At 32.3% G+C, this 18,061-nt stretch overlaps 1 protein-coding gene across 2 annotated transcripts in view; it reads right to left on the reverse strand.

Moving 5' to 3' along the window:
• LOC106464977 (serine/threonine-protein kinase SIK1-like) overlaps nt 1-18,061 on the reverse strand; it is a 67,846-nt gene that overhangs the window by 9,410 nt on the left and 40,375 nt on the right. For both annotated transcript variants that reach the window (XM_013925156.2, XM_022392797.1), the window contains 4 exons: nt 6,226-6,341; nt 2,350-2,395; nt 1,900-2,024; nt 1,068-1,191 (listed from right to left, as the gene is read on the reverse strand). In XM_013925156.2, coding sequence (XP_013780610.1) covers nt 1,068-1,191; nt 1,900-2,024; nt 2,350-2,395; nt 6,226-6,341 — 411 coding nt within the window. The remainder of the gene's footprint in view (nt 1-1,067; nt 1,192-1,899; nt 2,025-2,349; nt 2,396-6,225; nt 6,342-18,061) is intronic.

The following is an 18,061-nucleotide window of genomic DNA, read 5'->3' on the forward strand; positions in this document are numbered from 1 at the left end:
TTATTATGTACAAAAATTCAAACATTTTATAAAGAGTAATTAAAATATAGAATATAAGGATAAAATAAATTAAAACACAAACAAATAAACAAGAAATAATAGGGTAATGCAACAATGTTTACTTGTTTATTTGTTTGTCTTTTAATTTACTTTATCCTTATATTCTATATTTTAATTAGTCTTTATATGATTTGTTACTCTACACACACGTGTTAAATGTTCAATGACCGTTGAATGAGTCTGTTGCTGATATAACTTGAAATTATAAACTTTATTACAAAATTTTTTAAACACGTAAAAATAAAATACATAACATACATTTCCAGTTATAACTTTTTTTCCTGTCTTTTAATAAAAAAAAGTGCAAAATAAAAAAAATTCAGTGCATAAAATAATTTGTGGTTCACAGTAATAGGGCAAATTTCAAGTCTTCATAATATTATCTTAATAAACATGTCATTAAAATAAATATTATTATTAAGTAGTTGTAAAAGCAGAATTTTAATATATTAAAATCAACATTTAAATCAAGCACACCTAAGCGTAAAAAAAGCGAGACATACAGCAATTTAATGCAGAAATTCGAGACTACCACATCTGGTAAATATAGGAAGATCATATTAATTTGAAGTTTCCACACTAACAATCTTAAGTGTGTTTTGAATTTCGCGCAGAGCTACATGAGGGATATCTGCGCTAGCTGTCCCTAATTTAGCATTGAAAGACTAGAGGGAAGGCAGCTAGTCATCATCACCCACTGCCAACTCTTGGGCTACTCTTTTACCAACGAATAGTGAGATTGACCATCACATAATAACATATAACATATCTTTAGCACATTTGTTTTGTTTGGATGAAATAATATTGTTATGTTTACGAATATGACGTACACAAAATATTTACCGATTCCAATATCTTTCAAAGTTCAATACTGCATTTTGTACTAAACGAAAAATCGTAATTAAAAGCTTAAGTAAACATCGTCTCTAATTAAAATGAGCCCTAGTATGTACATAACACGATGTTTTCTACTTAAGAAGTGTAAATTTAATTCCATTCTTGCTCACCTGAGGACATGAAATAGGGAATGCGAAAGCGACCAGATAAAACACGTTCCCGTAAAACTTGAAGACTACTACCATCAAACGGTAAAGTTCCACACACCAACACGTATAAGACCACACCTAAACTCTGAAAATCATGAGTAATATTTATCTAAAAATAAAATAATCAGGATACATTGAAAATCAACAAACGACGTGAAATAACAATATCAAAAAAATAAGTTCATACCTGAAATATCAACAATACCATTCTCCAACTGAAATTGAAAAGATTAGCAGAGAACCCTAATCTTAAATCAGAACTGAGTGCATAAATCTTGTTTACTTCCATTGCTGTTTTATAATTATTTATTTTCGTGTATATTTTAATTAAGAGACGATTACTTTTACTTCATATTTCATTTCTAATAGCGAAATATTTGGAGAAAGTTGCATAGTACTGTAATACATCGTATATACCCGAGATCATTGTTACTTATTGAAAAATAGTCTTATTGATTCGTTAATATTTCTCGTATGTATACTCATCTTTCTGAAACAACCGTAACTTTGCAAACAATAACTTAGCTATTAGTAAGAGTATGGAAATGGTACTATGTTAATTATTAAATAAAATCTGACTGATCAAACGGTAGGACGATAATCAGGCAGCATGGAGAGTTCTGAAATGATTTATTTCACAGTAATACTCTATTGTTAGTATTATCCATATTGACTGTAACATTTTGTAATTTATAAATATAGGCCATTCCTAAATTTTCTTTTAGACTTAAAACTGTAATAGCTTATAATGAATTGCCTAATTTCACAACCTTTACTTGCCGTTGGCACTTACCCATATATCAACTTCTGGGCCAATATAATTCTTCCCTTCAAAAACTTCCGGCGCTGCGTAGGGGGGACTTCCGCACCAAGTTTTCAACCGGTCATTTAGTGAGTAGTAGTTGCTAAAGCCAAAATCTACCAAAATAATGTCTCACTTGCACGTCGAAAATCAAGATTGATGATACTAACATCTTTTCAATATTACATTGCAGCGTTCTTGAAATTAAAATTCTCCTTTTGACTAGGTCTCTAAAATTAATATTTTATAGTAGTGTTACGAGTTTAAAACAGAGAACTGATGATAGAAAAATATATTTTTGGAAACAGACAAATAACATAACGATTTTTTTTATAAGTAGATAAAAATGTTAACTTGTTTCAAAACGTTAAACTTCTATACCGATGCTTTTAGAATTTTAGAAAACTATTACAATAGAATAGATCACACGATGCAATTTACCTGCTATTTTGATGTTCATGTTTTCATCAAGTAAAAGGTTTTCCGCCTTAAAGAAATAGAAATACTGTACATTAAAATAAGATAAAAATAATTCTGATAACATTAATTACATGGTTCGACAAATGTCATACATTTGCAAATAGAAATATAATAGAATGTAATGTCGCGGGTCTGAACTATAGCAGAAATACTGTCCAAAACATTATACTGAAATCGAAATGGTGTATTTAAGTGGCAAAATGCTACAAGTTCTTCAAATACCCATAGAATGATAGGTTTCTTTTTTCTGTGAGTGTAAAACACTTAAATACACCATTTCGATTTTCGAAACCTCACTACTATAAATGCTCGGTTTGGTCTGATATTTCATTGGTGGTAGTGTCCAGGGTCACTGATGAGGAGTGGAATTCTCCGAAACTAGTCTGGCTCACAGACACATCCCCAATGAAAGAATAGACTATTCCAAGCTTTTACTTGTTGTTAAACAAATGTTTAAGCACTCTATTCAATCATACTGAACTGATAATAATTTGTTTTACTTTAGTTTTAATCGTATTTGGAATGCTGTAGATATGTCAGAAGAGCTACAATTTTGAACAACAAATAATAAAAATAAATCGGTGAAATTGTGCAAAGTTTGGTAAATCCGCCATACATAAATAATTACATTGAAACTTCCAAAGGCCAAGTAACTCGTCATCAGTGTATCATAAAGAAAACGATTCCACATAAGCATTATGATGAATTTACTCAAAAATATATTGTTCCAACAAATACTTTTAACACCCAAAAACTGTGGATGACGTCACCAACTATTGCTAAAACACACCACCACGTATATTTGTTCTGATTCTATAAACATGTTTAAAGATTAACATTTTATGAAAATTATGATAGAAAAATAAAACAGTCTTGTTAAATATTGAATAAATAAACAGAAAGTGGACGGAGATATACAAACAGTCTATTAAACATGACAAACATTCACGTTGTTATTGGCCGAGTGTTGTTTTATTTTTTTGGATAATGAATTCATAGCATTACGAAATTGGAAAAAGGCAAAAAAAAATTATTAACTACCTTATAACATATAACAGTAAGAGGCACCGCGTAATACGGTAGTGTATGGTAGATATGACCTTTGACCTTTAAAGTAGAACGAAATTTCCACACGGATGAACTCGAACGGAAGCTTACATTACATAGTAGGCTGAAACTCGAACTTAGTTGGCGTCTTAAGTCTTTTTTTTTCCTTTGTTGTTTTTCTATTTTCGAGTGTGTTTTTAACTGAATATTAAAGCATGTCAAGAAAGGTTATGGAGAATGTAGCAGTAACGTGTAAGATAATATCTTTGGGAAAATGTGCCTATCTTGTATGTAAATTTTATGAAAGTTTGCGTGAGAAGAATTGTTTTACTGAAAGTTATGAACGTTAACACAAACATAAAGTTGATATTTCTTCTGATACTTAGTAAGATAGACTAAAATAACAATAAACTATGATATTGAGATTATTTAATTGAGATATTACTAAATCAGGATAAAGACAATCCAGTTGTGTGTAAACATAATATATATATATTTTTCACTACATTGATAAAAAAACCTACAACAGATTCCCGTCACATTCACCACCAAAAGTACCAACTACTATCTGGTGTTGAGATTAATTGAAAACGTCTGGGTTCGTACGTAAAATAAACTCCTGAAGTTTATAAGCAAAGCTTGATAATTTCCGTCACATTCACTACCAAAGTACTAACTAGCTATCTGGTGTTCAGATTAACTGAAAATGTCTGGGTTCGTACGTAAAATAAACTCCTGAACTTTATAAGCAAAGCTTGATAATTTCCGTCACATTCACTACCAAAGTACTAACTAGCTATCTGGTGTTGAGATTAACTGAAAATGTCTGGGTTCGTACGTACAATAAACTCCTGAAGTTTATACGCAAAGCTTGATAATTTCCGTCACATTCACTACCAAAGTACTAACTAGCCATCTGGTGTTGAGATTAACTGAAAATGTCTGGGTTCCTACGTACAATAAACTCCTGAAGTTTATAAGCAAAGCTTGATAATTCGATTACATCAAATACATATCAAACGATTATATTATATTTCTGAACGAATTATTGTACTTACGGCAAATACATTAATGGTGTTTGCAATGGTGTACAATCGTAATGTACATTAAATGTTCTCAGCTTCTAACAAACAAATCACCATCTTTTAAAGGACTCATCTAATCAAATACAATCACTGGTTCATGTGAAGAAAACAATTATTGTGATTTTACGACTTTGTTCCTGTTTGCAAAGCACGTCATTTTGCTAAACTGTCTACAGCTTTTATTTGCATAAACAAGAGCGATATAAAACTATTTTGGGTATTTGACACACATACAGACACGAGTGTGTGCGCGCGCGTATAAGTGTATATCTACACAACAATTTTTTTTTTTTTGGCTTTTATGTCATTTTTTTACTGATGTCTCTCAAACTGCATATTTAGTTTCGTACTTTTATTTTCAAACTGCAATTACTGGTAAAAAATTGTCTAATAACTCAAATACAATTAAACGGAGTCATTTGGTTGTTTCAGTTATCAAATTTTACGCTGAAAGTAATACGATCAAATGCTGAAAGATACTAAAAAAATATTTCATTATAATGTAACTTTCATTTAACTTAGAAGTACTTAACATTTTGCTAGAAACACAATATACATATATAATTAACATCAACACAAAAACAAATATGTCATGCACGACGTCACGTTTTACATAAGTCCATAATCAGTTTCAACAGTATATATAAAGTTAGCTTTTCTTTTATAAAGTTTATGGATTTTTTTTTCTCCGTAGAAGAAGAAGAAGAAGAAGAAAATACTGCTTTAATCTAAGGTCAAGACTATTCTGTAGATTACTACAAAACCTTTTCTATAACGCAATGTTGGATCTCTCTTGATATGACAAAACGTCAGCGTTTAGTTCTTAAACCTTATAGTATTCATTCGTCAAACGCCACAAAATACTGACAGTTGTTGATGATAACGACGAAGATGTCATACGCAACTGATGTCTTTAGAGAACAACATAAAAATACACGGAAGATGTTAGAAACAATGGTGTTGGTCCAACGCGTATATAAACAGCACACAAGTTTGTTGTTTTAATTCTTTTTAAAATATTATAAAAATATGATGCTAAACAAGTTCAGAATATCAATTATGATTCTGTACAAGAGGGAAATTGTGTTATATATTACAATAGCTCTGTTAATATTTATCTTATTTGGAACAACTATATATATTTTTATCAATCGAAAGCGTCTTTTGTGACTGTATTACACAATAGCACTTCGTAAGTTTGGTTTAAATCTCAGTTTGATTTAGTAAAGCTATAAGACACAAAATAGCACGTTTCTATAGACCCTTATAACAACGGTTGTCTGAAAAAACTATGAAAATGATACAATATACTTTCTTTAACTTTTAACTACACCATACTCACGTTCGGATTATTCTAATAATGATAACCCAGTAATTGTTAAAATGAATTTTGCTTCTACTACACTAACAAAACGGGTCTGTAATCAATCAACTTTATATCGAATAACAATTAAAAATATTTCACTATTTATTACAACATTTATCAAAAATCACACGAGAGTACACGAACTATGAATGTGGTATCCACGTTAAAGTAGGCATTAACTTATTATTTACAAACATTGTGCACAGTATATGCAAACAACTGGTTTTCGTTTTCACAGACAGTCGTTAGAACATTTGCTAATATGGATTAAATGTTTATAAAAATGCTAAACGCTGAACAACTAACAACGAATTTACGAACAAGTCTTGCGGTACCTACCTTTAAATCTCGATGTACAATGCGATGATTATGGCAATATTCTACAGCAGACAAAATTTGCCAGAATTTCTTTTTAGCCATGGGTTCCGTCATTCTTCCATTTCGGGCAATAAAATCTATGAAATTAAAAAAAACAAAAACACAACAAAAACAATTAAAAATGTTTTTTTTTCTCTGTGAAAGAGTAAACATTACGCACATTATGATCTAAAATATTTCATCTATACGTCTCACAACGACGGAAATCTTAAATACAGAGGTTGAGTACGACGTTATTTTAAAACAGTTTTGGAGCCTCACCACGTCGTTACAGTACATGTCGCCACATCCGATCATGCTTTATCTGAAGGTTGTCATTCTTGACAATAGTCCTGCAGCGTATTTTCCACTGCAAAAGACTCCATCGTAACGATGTAATGTCAAAAACATACCATAAGACTTTCCAGAATGCATCTAATGAACGACTACAGCGGTTTTCCTGCACAGAAATCCATGGGCGTTGCGCTCGGTGACTTGAATGTATGCCTTCGTATGGATTATCATGAATACCAGCTTCATTCTCTTGTGTACACGTGACTTACGTTGTTTTCTAAGGAGGAGATACTTCTTGAATATGTTCCATACTGTTGCCTAAGGCACATGGACAAACTTTGCCACTGATTTTTGTGTTCGTGGATTCTTTCACCTGTTATAAAACGCCGCACATCATTTACTGCGACTAAGGTCACGACTTGTTGTAGATCACTTTTTGGATGGGCCTGACAGCCGATATTGCTCCATATTTCTCTCTCTCCCCATCTTTTTCGCATGACATTAAAAACAAAGGTTATTCCCTTATGTGAAATTCGAAATTCCTGAACTGAACACATCTTTATGATCTTAGTGTATGAAAATCTTGAGGTGGTAAGGGCTATTACATACTTTTCCCCAAAACGGAAAACTATTCCCCAATTTTCGGTGACATCACGCTACCTGATAAATGCCAAACAATGTTAAAATTTAGTTTGATACAATCCGTTTCACCACGAGTTTATATCGAATGTGGTTTTCACGTGACTTGCTGATTTAAATATTCAAAAACATACTCCACTATTTGTATATCGTCACTATTATAAAATATAATCTAGTCTGATATTTACTTCTGTAGACCCTTGTAACAACTGTATCAAAACGATACAATATGAACAAAGTGGTTGCTTTAATAAAATCATACATATCGGTGCATATGTAAATTTCGTGTAGTTTATTTGGTGTTAAGGGTAAAGATCTAAACCAAGTGCTATCTGTTATCGGACATCAAGTCACGAATTTTAGCGATACAAGTCCTCAGCTTATTGATGAGTCACAAGGAAGGGGGGCGCACAAATAGAACCGCTATGTCTAAATCAAGTTATAATTCTAAGGAATTTAACAGCGTTTTATACACTGATGTTATCAAGCTATTGAAAATCACTAAATACTATTAAATATTTGTATTCCCATAACTGAGCTAACTTATTATTCATACGTCATGATAAACCATAAGTACTGCTCTAGAATTGGGCACACCTGTGAAAAATTGTAGGGTTAAAATATACAAATACTCCTAAAAAAGTGACATGAAGGTTTATAATTCAGGGGTAAATATGATTGTGGACTCCTAAGAATTGTATCATTACATCAAAATTGCTAAAATATTTACTTTATCGAATAGCCTATGGATTTTTAGTCCACGAAATAAACATTTGCATCTGTAGCTTTTATGCAACAACATTTTTTAGCGTTAAAATGGACAACCTTTTTAGCAGTAATTAGTTCATTGTACCTTCACAACAATTATAAAACTAGCTGATGTAAATAGGGAAGAGTGAGATCCAATGAATTAGCAACAGCCCGCAATTTTAAAGTGTAAATGAAAATGTTATTGTGCAACTTCTTAGTAGGCAACAGTATTTGGCTAATTATAAGTTGTTGTTGTTGTTTTTTGATTATCATCATTGTTAAACTCACATTTTTGCTTAGATACATTGGTATTTTAAACAGTGCTATAACGTGTACGAATACACAACTTAATACTATACATTTAGAACTTATTTTCTGTTTTCCACGCTTACTGTGTACTAATACTCATTACTTAAAAAAATGACAAATTGTTTGGAGGGTAGATTAATATTTCCATATTTCCACGCTTACTGTGTATTAATACCCATTACACAAAAAATGACAACTTGTTTGGAGGATAGATTAATATTTCCACGCTTACTGTGTATTAATACCCATTACACAAAAAATGACAAATTGTTTGGAGGATAGATTAATATTTCCACGCTTACTGTGTATTAATACCCATTACACAAAAAATGACAAATTGTTTGGAGGATAGATTAATATTTCTATTTTTGACTATTTCTCGCTTTTATCCTAAGGTGAAAGTTTTTAATTACTTTGTGTCGATGGCAGAAAGTGGAATAAATATTCGAGTTAACAGTCCAAGGCAGTTCTTGTGTTCCCATGGTAACAAGCAGGCTATACGTGTTTTTGAAATCCTGAAGAGATTATTCAACGTTCGTCGTAATGTTCGTAGAATAGTACCCCCACCTTTATATTGCTTCCCCTTGCTTTAACACCTGGAGGGGGAGATAAATGTAAGATTAACATTAGAAAAGATTTATTACGGAATAACAAATGTTGATTCCTACTCAGTTGTGAGTTAATTAGTGTTTGATATTCGACTAAAATTCTCTGTGAGGAGTCAAATAATTAAGAGGGAATTTAACATATTCTAACAACTACATATTATTATGTAAATATTGTTGTTGTTTTGATATAAATTACACTAGTTTCAAATCAGAATTCATAAAAACAAACTTTCGGATTCCAAAATTTGAACACTCCCTGGTTATCAGCTCGTAAATGTATGTTATTGTTGTATTCAATGGTAAAACCCAAAGACAACAGGTAAGCCAAGATACAACACAAAAGCAAAAGACAGTGTAATGGGTGTGAATGGTTGCATTTTTACTTAATTCTTCTCGCATACGTCTCCACTGTACACGACCAGAGTAAAAGCTTGGCGTATAAATAACAAGTATACCGATTAATAAAACTGGTGCAATGAAACAGCATTTTTCCCATACTTAAATTAACTTACGTTACTAAACGTTGAGTTAAAAATACTTTATAACTCATATATATATATATATTATATACACAATACCATTGTAAAAGGCCTTACTGTATTTCTTTGGTTTGCTGACCCAAGCTTTGCTGAAACTGCAGTCAACAATAGATGGTACGGTGAATCGATGAATACATAAGGGTTATACGTTACAGTTACATTGTTATAAGCTATATTTCTAATATTATAATTTAGACGTTATCTAGAGGGCGCGTCATGTTACGATCAAGTTAGTCGTAGAGTATTCGGGAAAGTTAATGAACAAGAAACTTTGTGATATATTTTAAACACGGGAGGAAAATCATAAAGAGTTTTGAACAAAATATTGTTGATGTTACTTTGTAACTGTGGTTTTATTGAATTTTAGCCAATCACTGTTTCTCAACCTCGATTGACATGATGTGATGTAACTTAATTGTCTATAGCTTCCATCATTAAGACGTAGATTGTTCACCGAAGTTTATGATAAAAACGCAATTCCAACGTGTTTCTTCTTACATTGTACATCTTTTAAATTTGTACACAGTAATCAGTGGTAAGATTCTTCAATATACACTATAAAGGAATTCCTTCATCAATGAATGTTAGATCTTATTAGACTATGTTTTATTGTGTATATTACGAATGTTTATATATATCAAAGCGCATTCACTAACATAAAAATAAGTTTACTTCCGTTTTTACTTTAAACAGTAAACAGGGGTCTCGTAATATTTCATTGATTCATCCTGCACCATTCGCAGTGAAAAAATAAACACAGAGAACTGTTTTTGGGGTTTTTTTTTTCTGACTATATTATATTCATTTCTATGTTTTACTGCTTCTCTTGTAAAGAGTCTATAACCTGCTTCTGTTTTTATTATTTCCAAATCAAGTGTTGAAATGCAGATACTTTACCATTTGACTATATTTCCAAATCAAGTGTTGAAAATGCAGATACTTTACCATTTGACTATTTTTCCAAATCAAGTGTTGAAAATGCAGATACTTTACCATTTGACTATTTTTCCAAATCAAGTGTTGAAATGTAGTTACTTTACCATTTGACAAGATTCTGCACTATGTATTCTCTGATATATTATACTGTCAGCAATAAAAGTATTATTTAGGTAAACATGAAATTCATATTTTACTAAAACAATTTCGTGTATGTAAATAAAGCATGGATAAAGACTAGCGGATAAAATACTTGTGGTCCGCTGAGAGTTTCGCAGATGTCATAAAGTATCAGTCAAGATTCTCCATTATAGCTAATTATCTCTTTAGATACCCCAGGAGAAGGGGGTCCTCAACCTAAAACAAGCCTCCTTAGACACCCACCCATGCTACCTGAGCACGTGTACCATGTTTGGTCTCGCTAGCTTATGACTTAGGGACATTAACACAATTTTAAAAATAGAGTCCCAACGGTTATGAATGTCGGTGGGTGGGCTGGTGGGGGGACAGAAACGCAAAATCTGATAACATGTTATAGCTTTATGAAACTTCAAACCCACTTTTAGACCACCAACATGCTTAGGTTACCTTTTGGAGGCGTTTAAGTGCCCCTTGGCAGAGAAACTACGCCGTATAGTTAAGGATACCCCCCCAGGATACCCTTACTGCCTGACAAGTTTAATAGTGCTAGTTATGTTGTTAATCTTAATATTACAGAATTGTTGAAAATTTCAGTTCCTAAAAACAGGCGATCGAATACCGACTACAAGCGAAGATTCTTACACAAACCTACACTGTAAAACTAAATGGTAATTTTAACAACTAGAATGAATGTATAATTTTACAACAATAACAGTGCGATTCAATGTTACAGTTATTTGCAGTGTGAATTAAGCAAATTTTACTGGGCATACTCATAATAACCCAATAAGATGTAATTAAATATTTAGCTTCTTAATTAACATTCAGAAAGAAAGCAAGCTGAAGGATAGTAAAAAAAAAACAAGAAAAATTAAACACTTTACCTTGCTTTTGGCGAGAAAAACTTACCAAGGAAATATGTTTTTATATTATAAAGGTGTGAATGTTCATAGTAGTAGATCTTCAAAGTAATATTCAGTGAAAACATAAATTCGTGTCTCTATCTCAGTTCTTGGTAGAAAAATACTGCAGTTGTGGATACAGTAAATTTAAGGGGGTTCAAGAGAAAGCTCAGTAAAAAAATTTAATGATCAGGGCAGGATTTGTAGTTTATTTGTTTTTCAAGTAGATGGAACAGCTTAAATAGACCAACAGGCCTATTCATTATTACCATGTTCTTAGTAAGTTTAATGTGGAACTACTTTTACAATTGTACATTTAAAGTTAATAAATGTGTCATGATATAACTGAAAATAGAATATTTACTCTGTTTAAAAATAGAAACAAAATACATTCATACTTATATTTTTGATTCATTGTTCCAGTTGTATCTAGAAAATTGAAATATATAATGGTTTTCGCGTGAAAATTATGTTAGTTCCTTGAATTAAAATTTTGGTTCCTGAAACCGTCTGAATAGAATTGGAAATGCAGGCTCATAGAACTGTGGTCCATGCCCCATTACGTTTCGTTTCGAGTACAAACTATCAGTCCTAAGCTTCTTCTCTCTACTCCTCCCTCTCTCTTTATCAAAATATTTGTTGTTAAATCACGAAATAGTTAACGAGATAAAACAATAAATTCTATTCAATGTTCAAAATTAATCCCATCCTTACTGTCTCTGCATTGCATCTTGGTCCAAATTTACAGCGAGTCTGTCAATCCATACAAGTGTGAAAAAATAAAAATGTGAAGCCTAATCTTCCATCCGACTAACCATTTGAGTTATACTGGTAACCCTGGGCAAGGGCAAATCGAAAGAATAAGACTGTAATTCATATAGTGATGGTGACTTTATTATATGTATGGTGTTTTGAAATACCAACACTTTACTATATGAATAAAAGGATACTTCAAAACACCATGTCAAACCAAACAAAAAATCTGTCAATCCAATCCAGACAGACAAAAGCTGATAGCAATGTTTCCCGTTTTCCAGCAACTGGGGAGCAATATGTAAAAATGCACGCAAGCTTTCTGATAATTTTGAGTTAAGTTCAGGAATAAATTCAGATTCATTGTACACTAAGTAAAATATGTGGTTTACGTGATAGCCAGAAAGCTTTAGAATACTTGTTTAATACCATGGATACCGGCAAGAGGAGGCATTTGCCTCCCTCATGTTTCACAAACATTTGCACGTATAATGATGTAAACTTAACATTGTAGTTAAACTACATATTTTTATCCAGTTTTTATTAAAACTGTAAATTTATGTTTAATTATATATCATTTTAGTCTGTTGGCTTACACTGTAAAAGCTGATCCCCTAAAAACATGTTTTCGCCCCCCCCCCCCGAAAATATTTCCGTGGGCGCCCATGTTTAATACAGTTAGATACATTAATGTGTAATTATTAAATATTATTCATATTCACCCTCTGGCCTCCCAGTGGCACAGCGGTATGTCTGCGGGCTTACAACGCTAGAATCTGGGTTTCGATAACTGTGGTGGGCAAAGCACAGATAGCCCACAGTGTAGCTTTGTGTTTATTACAAACAAACAAATAATTCACCCTCTGCTAAAGACTTTCTTCAGCACCTTAAGTAAATAAGAATCAAAAATGCATTACGAATAGAAGGATGAAACGTAAAAAACACATTGAGTGACTTTAATCAATAAAACAGAAGAAATATGTAAAAATTATAAACGACATAAAACTTTTACAAAAAGAATATTCACCAAGTAAACATAGATTTACTTGAAAAGAAAATCGCGAGACTGAAAGCCTAAAGTTTGGCGTTTTATTCCCTTTTCCATTCCATTATATATTTTTCTTATTTGTTTTCGTCTTAATATTGATTCGACTATTGGGTTCCTTTTATGTCTGTATAATTCTATAGTTTCCTTTCCCTGACTGAGGTATTTTTTGTTTTCTAAACTCAACAAACCACTTTGTAGTAAAAGTGCTATTTTTAGCTCTAAAAGCAAAAAAATAAATTACAGTCAAATACTGATGTTTAGTTCGTAAAATATTGATAATATGTTTTCCTTAGATGTATAACTCATTGTAGAAAAAGCAGTTTTTTATATATCAGTTAAAGTTAAAACCGTGATCAATCATCATGGATCTTATATTGAGGCAGTTGTTACTATGTATGCAGTTATTTACTTTTTAGTTTGGAATATCAAAGCAAATTATTAGCTTTCTGGTAGTTATTACAGGCGTAAATAAACTAGAATTGCCGAGTTGGTAGTAAAGAAGAGAATATTAATTTTGCATTTTAATTCACATATCTTCTCTTATAAGGAAATCCAAAGTGTGGACTTTATCAGAAGTAAAATAATTTAAAAACAAATGTAATTTCTCTATAATGGCGAACCATAAATGGCAAATTTACAGAAAAAGAAACAAGTACCGAAAACAGTTTAGGCTTAAATCATGTTGAAATATGTAAGAGCGTGTGTGCGTTTGTTTGCAGTTAAGCACAACGCTTACGCAAAGGGCTATCTGTGCTCTGCCCACAACGGGTATCGAAACCCGGTTTCTAACGTTCTAAGTCCGCAGACATACCGCTGTACCACTGGGGGCAAATGTAAGAGAAACAAGCATATTAAAAAGAAAGAAAATCTTAACAGTGTAGTGAGCATTAAAAAAATTAGGTGCAGAAAACATTACAACATTATTTCTTGACCAACAACAACAAAAAAATGGCGTGAATAGAGAGACTCCAACGAATAAAATACTTTTAAAAAAGTGAATGATGTCGTGCACATACAAGATTTCAATACGAAATATATAATAATCTGAATTTGATGTAAACAAAATGGAACGAAAAAAAACAACAAATCCATCCATATCAAGTGTAGTACCTCAGACTAGATATAATCAGATTAAATTTACACCAATTTATGACATTAGAGCAAACATTACTATGTACAGAACATTTTACTAAAAAAGTGTAGGTTTGAAAGAAATGTCAATATTCGCATAGAGAATCCATTTTTCATCACCGGTGATAATTCTGTCCCAAAATGGTTCACGCTCCAGAAGAAACGAAGCAACGTTCACACATTGGAAACGATGATCATTGAAGAGTTCGTGAGGCACCCAAACATCTTCTTTAAGGAGTTTTCCCATATTCCTTAGATGTTTACGTATTGTTTCATGAAAGACGTGAAATTTCAGGGCCATTTCATGAGTGTGTTGTCTTGGATTAGACTCAACAAGCGTCTTCAGAGCATCAATATCAATTGCAAAATGTCTGCCCCTACCATCACAGATTTTAAGTCTAAAGTCACCCAAACGAAATTTGCTGAACCATCGTTGACACTTACGAACATTCAAAACATTTCCATAAACTTCTTTGATATTTTTTGTGGCAACAGAGGCATTGTTTTCCTTCTTGTATTCAAACAGCATTACATGCCGAATGTGTGTCTCTCTTCGTGTGCCATAAGGGATTAGAGTATACTAAACTTTACATATTATATAGGCTACACTAACGTGACGTTTAGGCAGTTCGTGATGTACGTTTTTTGGGGGTGGTTAATGAAAGTTTTCCAAAACGCGACATTAATTTCTTTACGAACTAATATAAACTTTTGGTGCCATAAAACAATACAATGGACGATTAATAGTGTCAATATTAACCCAAGATGAAACAGGTTAAGTATAACCGTTAGTACCATATGATTCCATAAAACAGCGGTTAAATGAACACCATTTATATGATGTTGAGTTTTGTGTTATAAAAAACTGAAGTTACATCTTTTCTCAAGTATTAAATACTTTAAAGTAACAATATCACAGCTGTAGTTCATAGTTTTCTTATATGGATGCCACAAGTATAATTCAATATAATAATCTCACTCCCACACATATAAGGGTTGGAAATAAACTTGGAAATATAGACGCTAGCTCCAACAGACACCTGATGTACAATTAAAACACAAGTGGAAAGCAATCTGATTTCCATATATTTAGTGTGTGTGTAATAAGTTGACTGTATGTTTAATTTTCACATTGTATGTCTTAATGAACAATATAACAGACTCAGAAACCGGTATGGAAGCAGGAACTTCTAATTAACCTGGCAGCGGTATTTGTAAACAAGTTCGCACAAGTAGGAATTAAAGAAAGTTAAAACTATTGACTAGTTACATTATGTATAAGTACATGTTCTTGAATCGACCAATACACAATTAAGTATAAAACATTTTTTTTTTTTGCTTACGCTTTTACAGGTTTTTTTTTTGCAAATATTTGATAAAAGATTAATATCAATATTTTATCATATCGGTGTAAAAATATGTTATAGTATTACACACATGCATGTTGAATACCAAGAAATAATTCATGTACTGCCAAGTTATCAAATGAAAAAATTTATTACAGTATCGTTTATATAAGCTTGTGAAGTTTTTGACTCCTAATTTAAGCAATGCCAATTTTCGTTTTTTTGTTTTTTGAGACAATGGGATGCATAATTTAAAACATACGCTCCACATTGAAATAGTGTATACTGTTCCGTAGAGTTCGTAAAACTACAAATACAAAGAAACATTAAGCACAGTTGAAATGGCTATAGGAAATTTAGCTGTATCACATAATGGAAAATAGGCTTGGCATGGCCTGATGGTTAGGACGCTCAACTAGCAATCTGCGGGTTCGAATCCCCGTCACCGAATGGTCTCGCCTATTCAGCAATGGGAGCGTTATATTGTGGCAGTCAATCCCACTATTCGTTGGTAAAAGAGTAGCCCAAGAGTTGGCAGTGCGTGATGTTGACTAGCTGCCTTCCCTCTAATCTGTCATTGCTAAATTAGGGACGGCTAGCGCAGATAGCCCTCGTGTAGCTTGGCGCGAAATTCAAAACATACCAAATTATAAAGAAAATTCTATTTTAATCTCTTGCTTCAGAATTTGCAAGACAGCAAAAAAGAAATACAACACTTATGACATCATTTCTTCAATAAACGAATAGCTACAAATGTCTGCCCATTATATATCACTTTGATAGTCAATCAAAACCATTAGTGTGTGAAACATGATTAGTCATCTTGACCACACTTGCTTTTATTCTTTATATTTTCAGCTATGAAACTCTTAACGGAAACCACATTTCAGGAAACTTTTTTGCATCTTTGTTACTTTATTACAAGTTTAATTAACAATATTCGATAAAATGTATAATATGTATAAAAAACGCATTCTTCTATTATGAGGGTTACTTTACACTGTTAGATTAGTTAGTTATTATATGGATTTTTACTAACATGATTCTCCTAATCATATCGAACCTCGTGAGTTACAGCTGGGATTACGGCCGAAAATATCGCTAACAGCGAGAGTACTCAACTGATGAAAAAATGCAATCTCATCATTATTTAAGAACGAACGGCGTATCAAATTAGCTATATAAATTACCGATTAATTTAATTTTGATACATGTAGGAATCTTATCAGAAGTTAACGATAATTCACCATATCTTTTGTTAATATTTTAGGTAACAGTTTTAAAATACTAATAAAAATAGATCAGGTATAATATACATTTCCTCCTACTTAACTTGCTATTCGTTCAAACACAACACAGACTTCATCTGGTACGGCAAGAAAAAAACAACAACAACATAGAGGTAAAACGAAGACAGCAACAAGAAATATGTCTTTCTTGTACGGCTTTCCAGTTCGCAAAATATGAGGCATATCAATTCAATTACGTGGGCCAAAGTGCTTTTCAATTTTCTAGTATTTTGTGTTCTTACCACTACTTACAGTCAACAAGGGGTGTGACAACTACCTAGGTCCGTGGTGCGCAAACTGTGGGGGTACGCCTCCTCAGGGGGACGTGGGTGGTCGATAGGAGAGCGCGAAACTGACTATAGAAGTATATAAATTATATACGAGTACCAATTTAACACGGATAATGTATTAAAAACTCCTGTAGAAATATTACTACTGTTGAGAAATATAGTAACAAAAATAAACATGAGAAAATGACAAGCACAGTGTATATACACACACACAAATACAGGGTGCGCAACGAAACGCATGTTTAGAAAAAAAGGGGTTGTCATTAAAAGATTGTGCAGCGCTGACCTAATGAAGCATACAACATGAAGTACACCATACAAATCCTCTGACAACTAATTACTGTCTATGGTCAATAACGAGTGTGGTAACTACCTGCTGAAACTTACATAGTAAACTATATTATACAAAGGTACAGAAAATACTTAGGCTTCAAGTAGCATAACAGCCAACTAAACGTTTACCTGAATTACAATACATAACACAGTATGCAGTAAATCAGTGATGAAAGCAAGAACTTCAGATATCGAATTAAAACTTATGAAATAAAGTCTTAGATTTCATATAAGTATATCTTGCACATTTTTAATATCCTGCATTAAATTAATGGCAAGAAGACGGTTAACCATAAAGTGACAAAAAAATCTGATTCTCATATCAAATTTACATAACTGAGCACGTATCTACTGAATGCACGTTCAGATACTACATATCTTATTTTTGCTCCCCACATATCTACTGAATGCATCTTTCAGAAAATACATATTATCGTGTTTGTGCTCCCCACGTCTCTACTGAATGCATCGTTCAGAAACTACATGTTATCGTGTTTATGCTCCCCACGT

This window comes from Limulus polyphemus, unplaced genomic scaffold, assembly GCF_000517525.1.
Source record: "Limulus polyphemus unplaced genomic scaffold, Limulus_polyphemus-2.1.2 Scaffold1799, whole genome shotgun sequence".
In the NCBI taxonomy this organism is placed as follows: domain Eukaryota; kingdom Metazoa; phylum Arthropoda; class Merostomata; order Xiphosura; family Limulidae; genus Limulus; species Limulus polyphemus.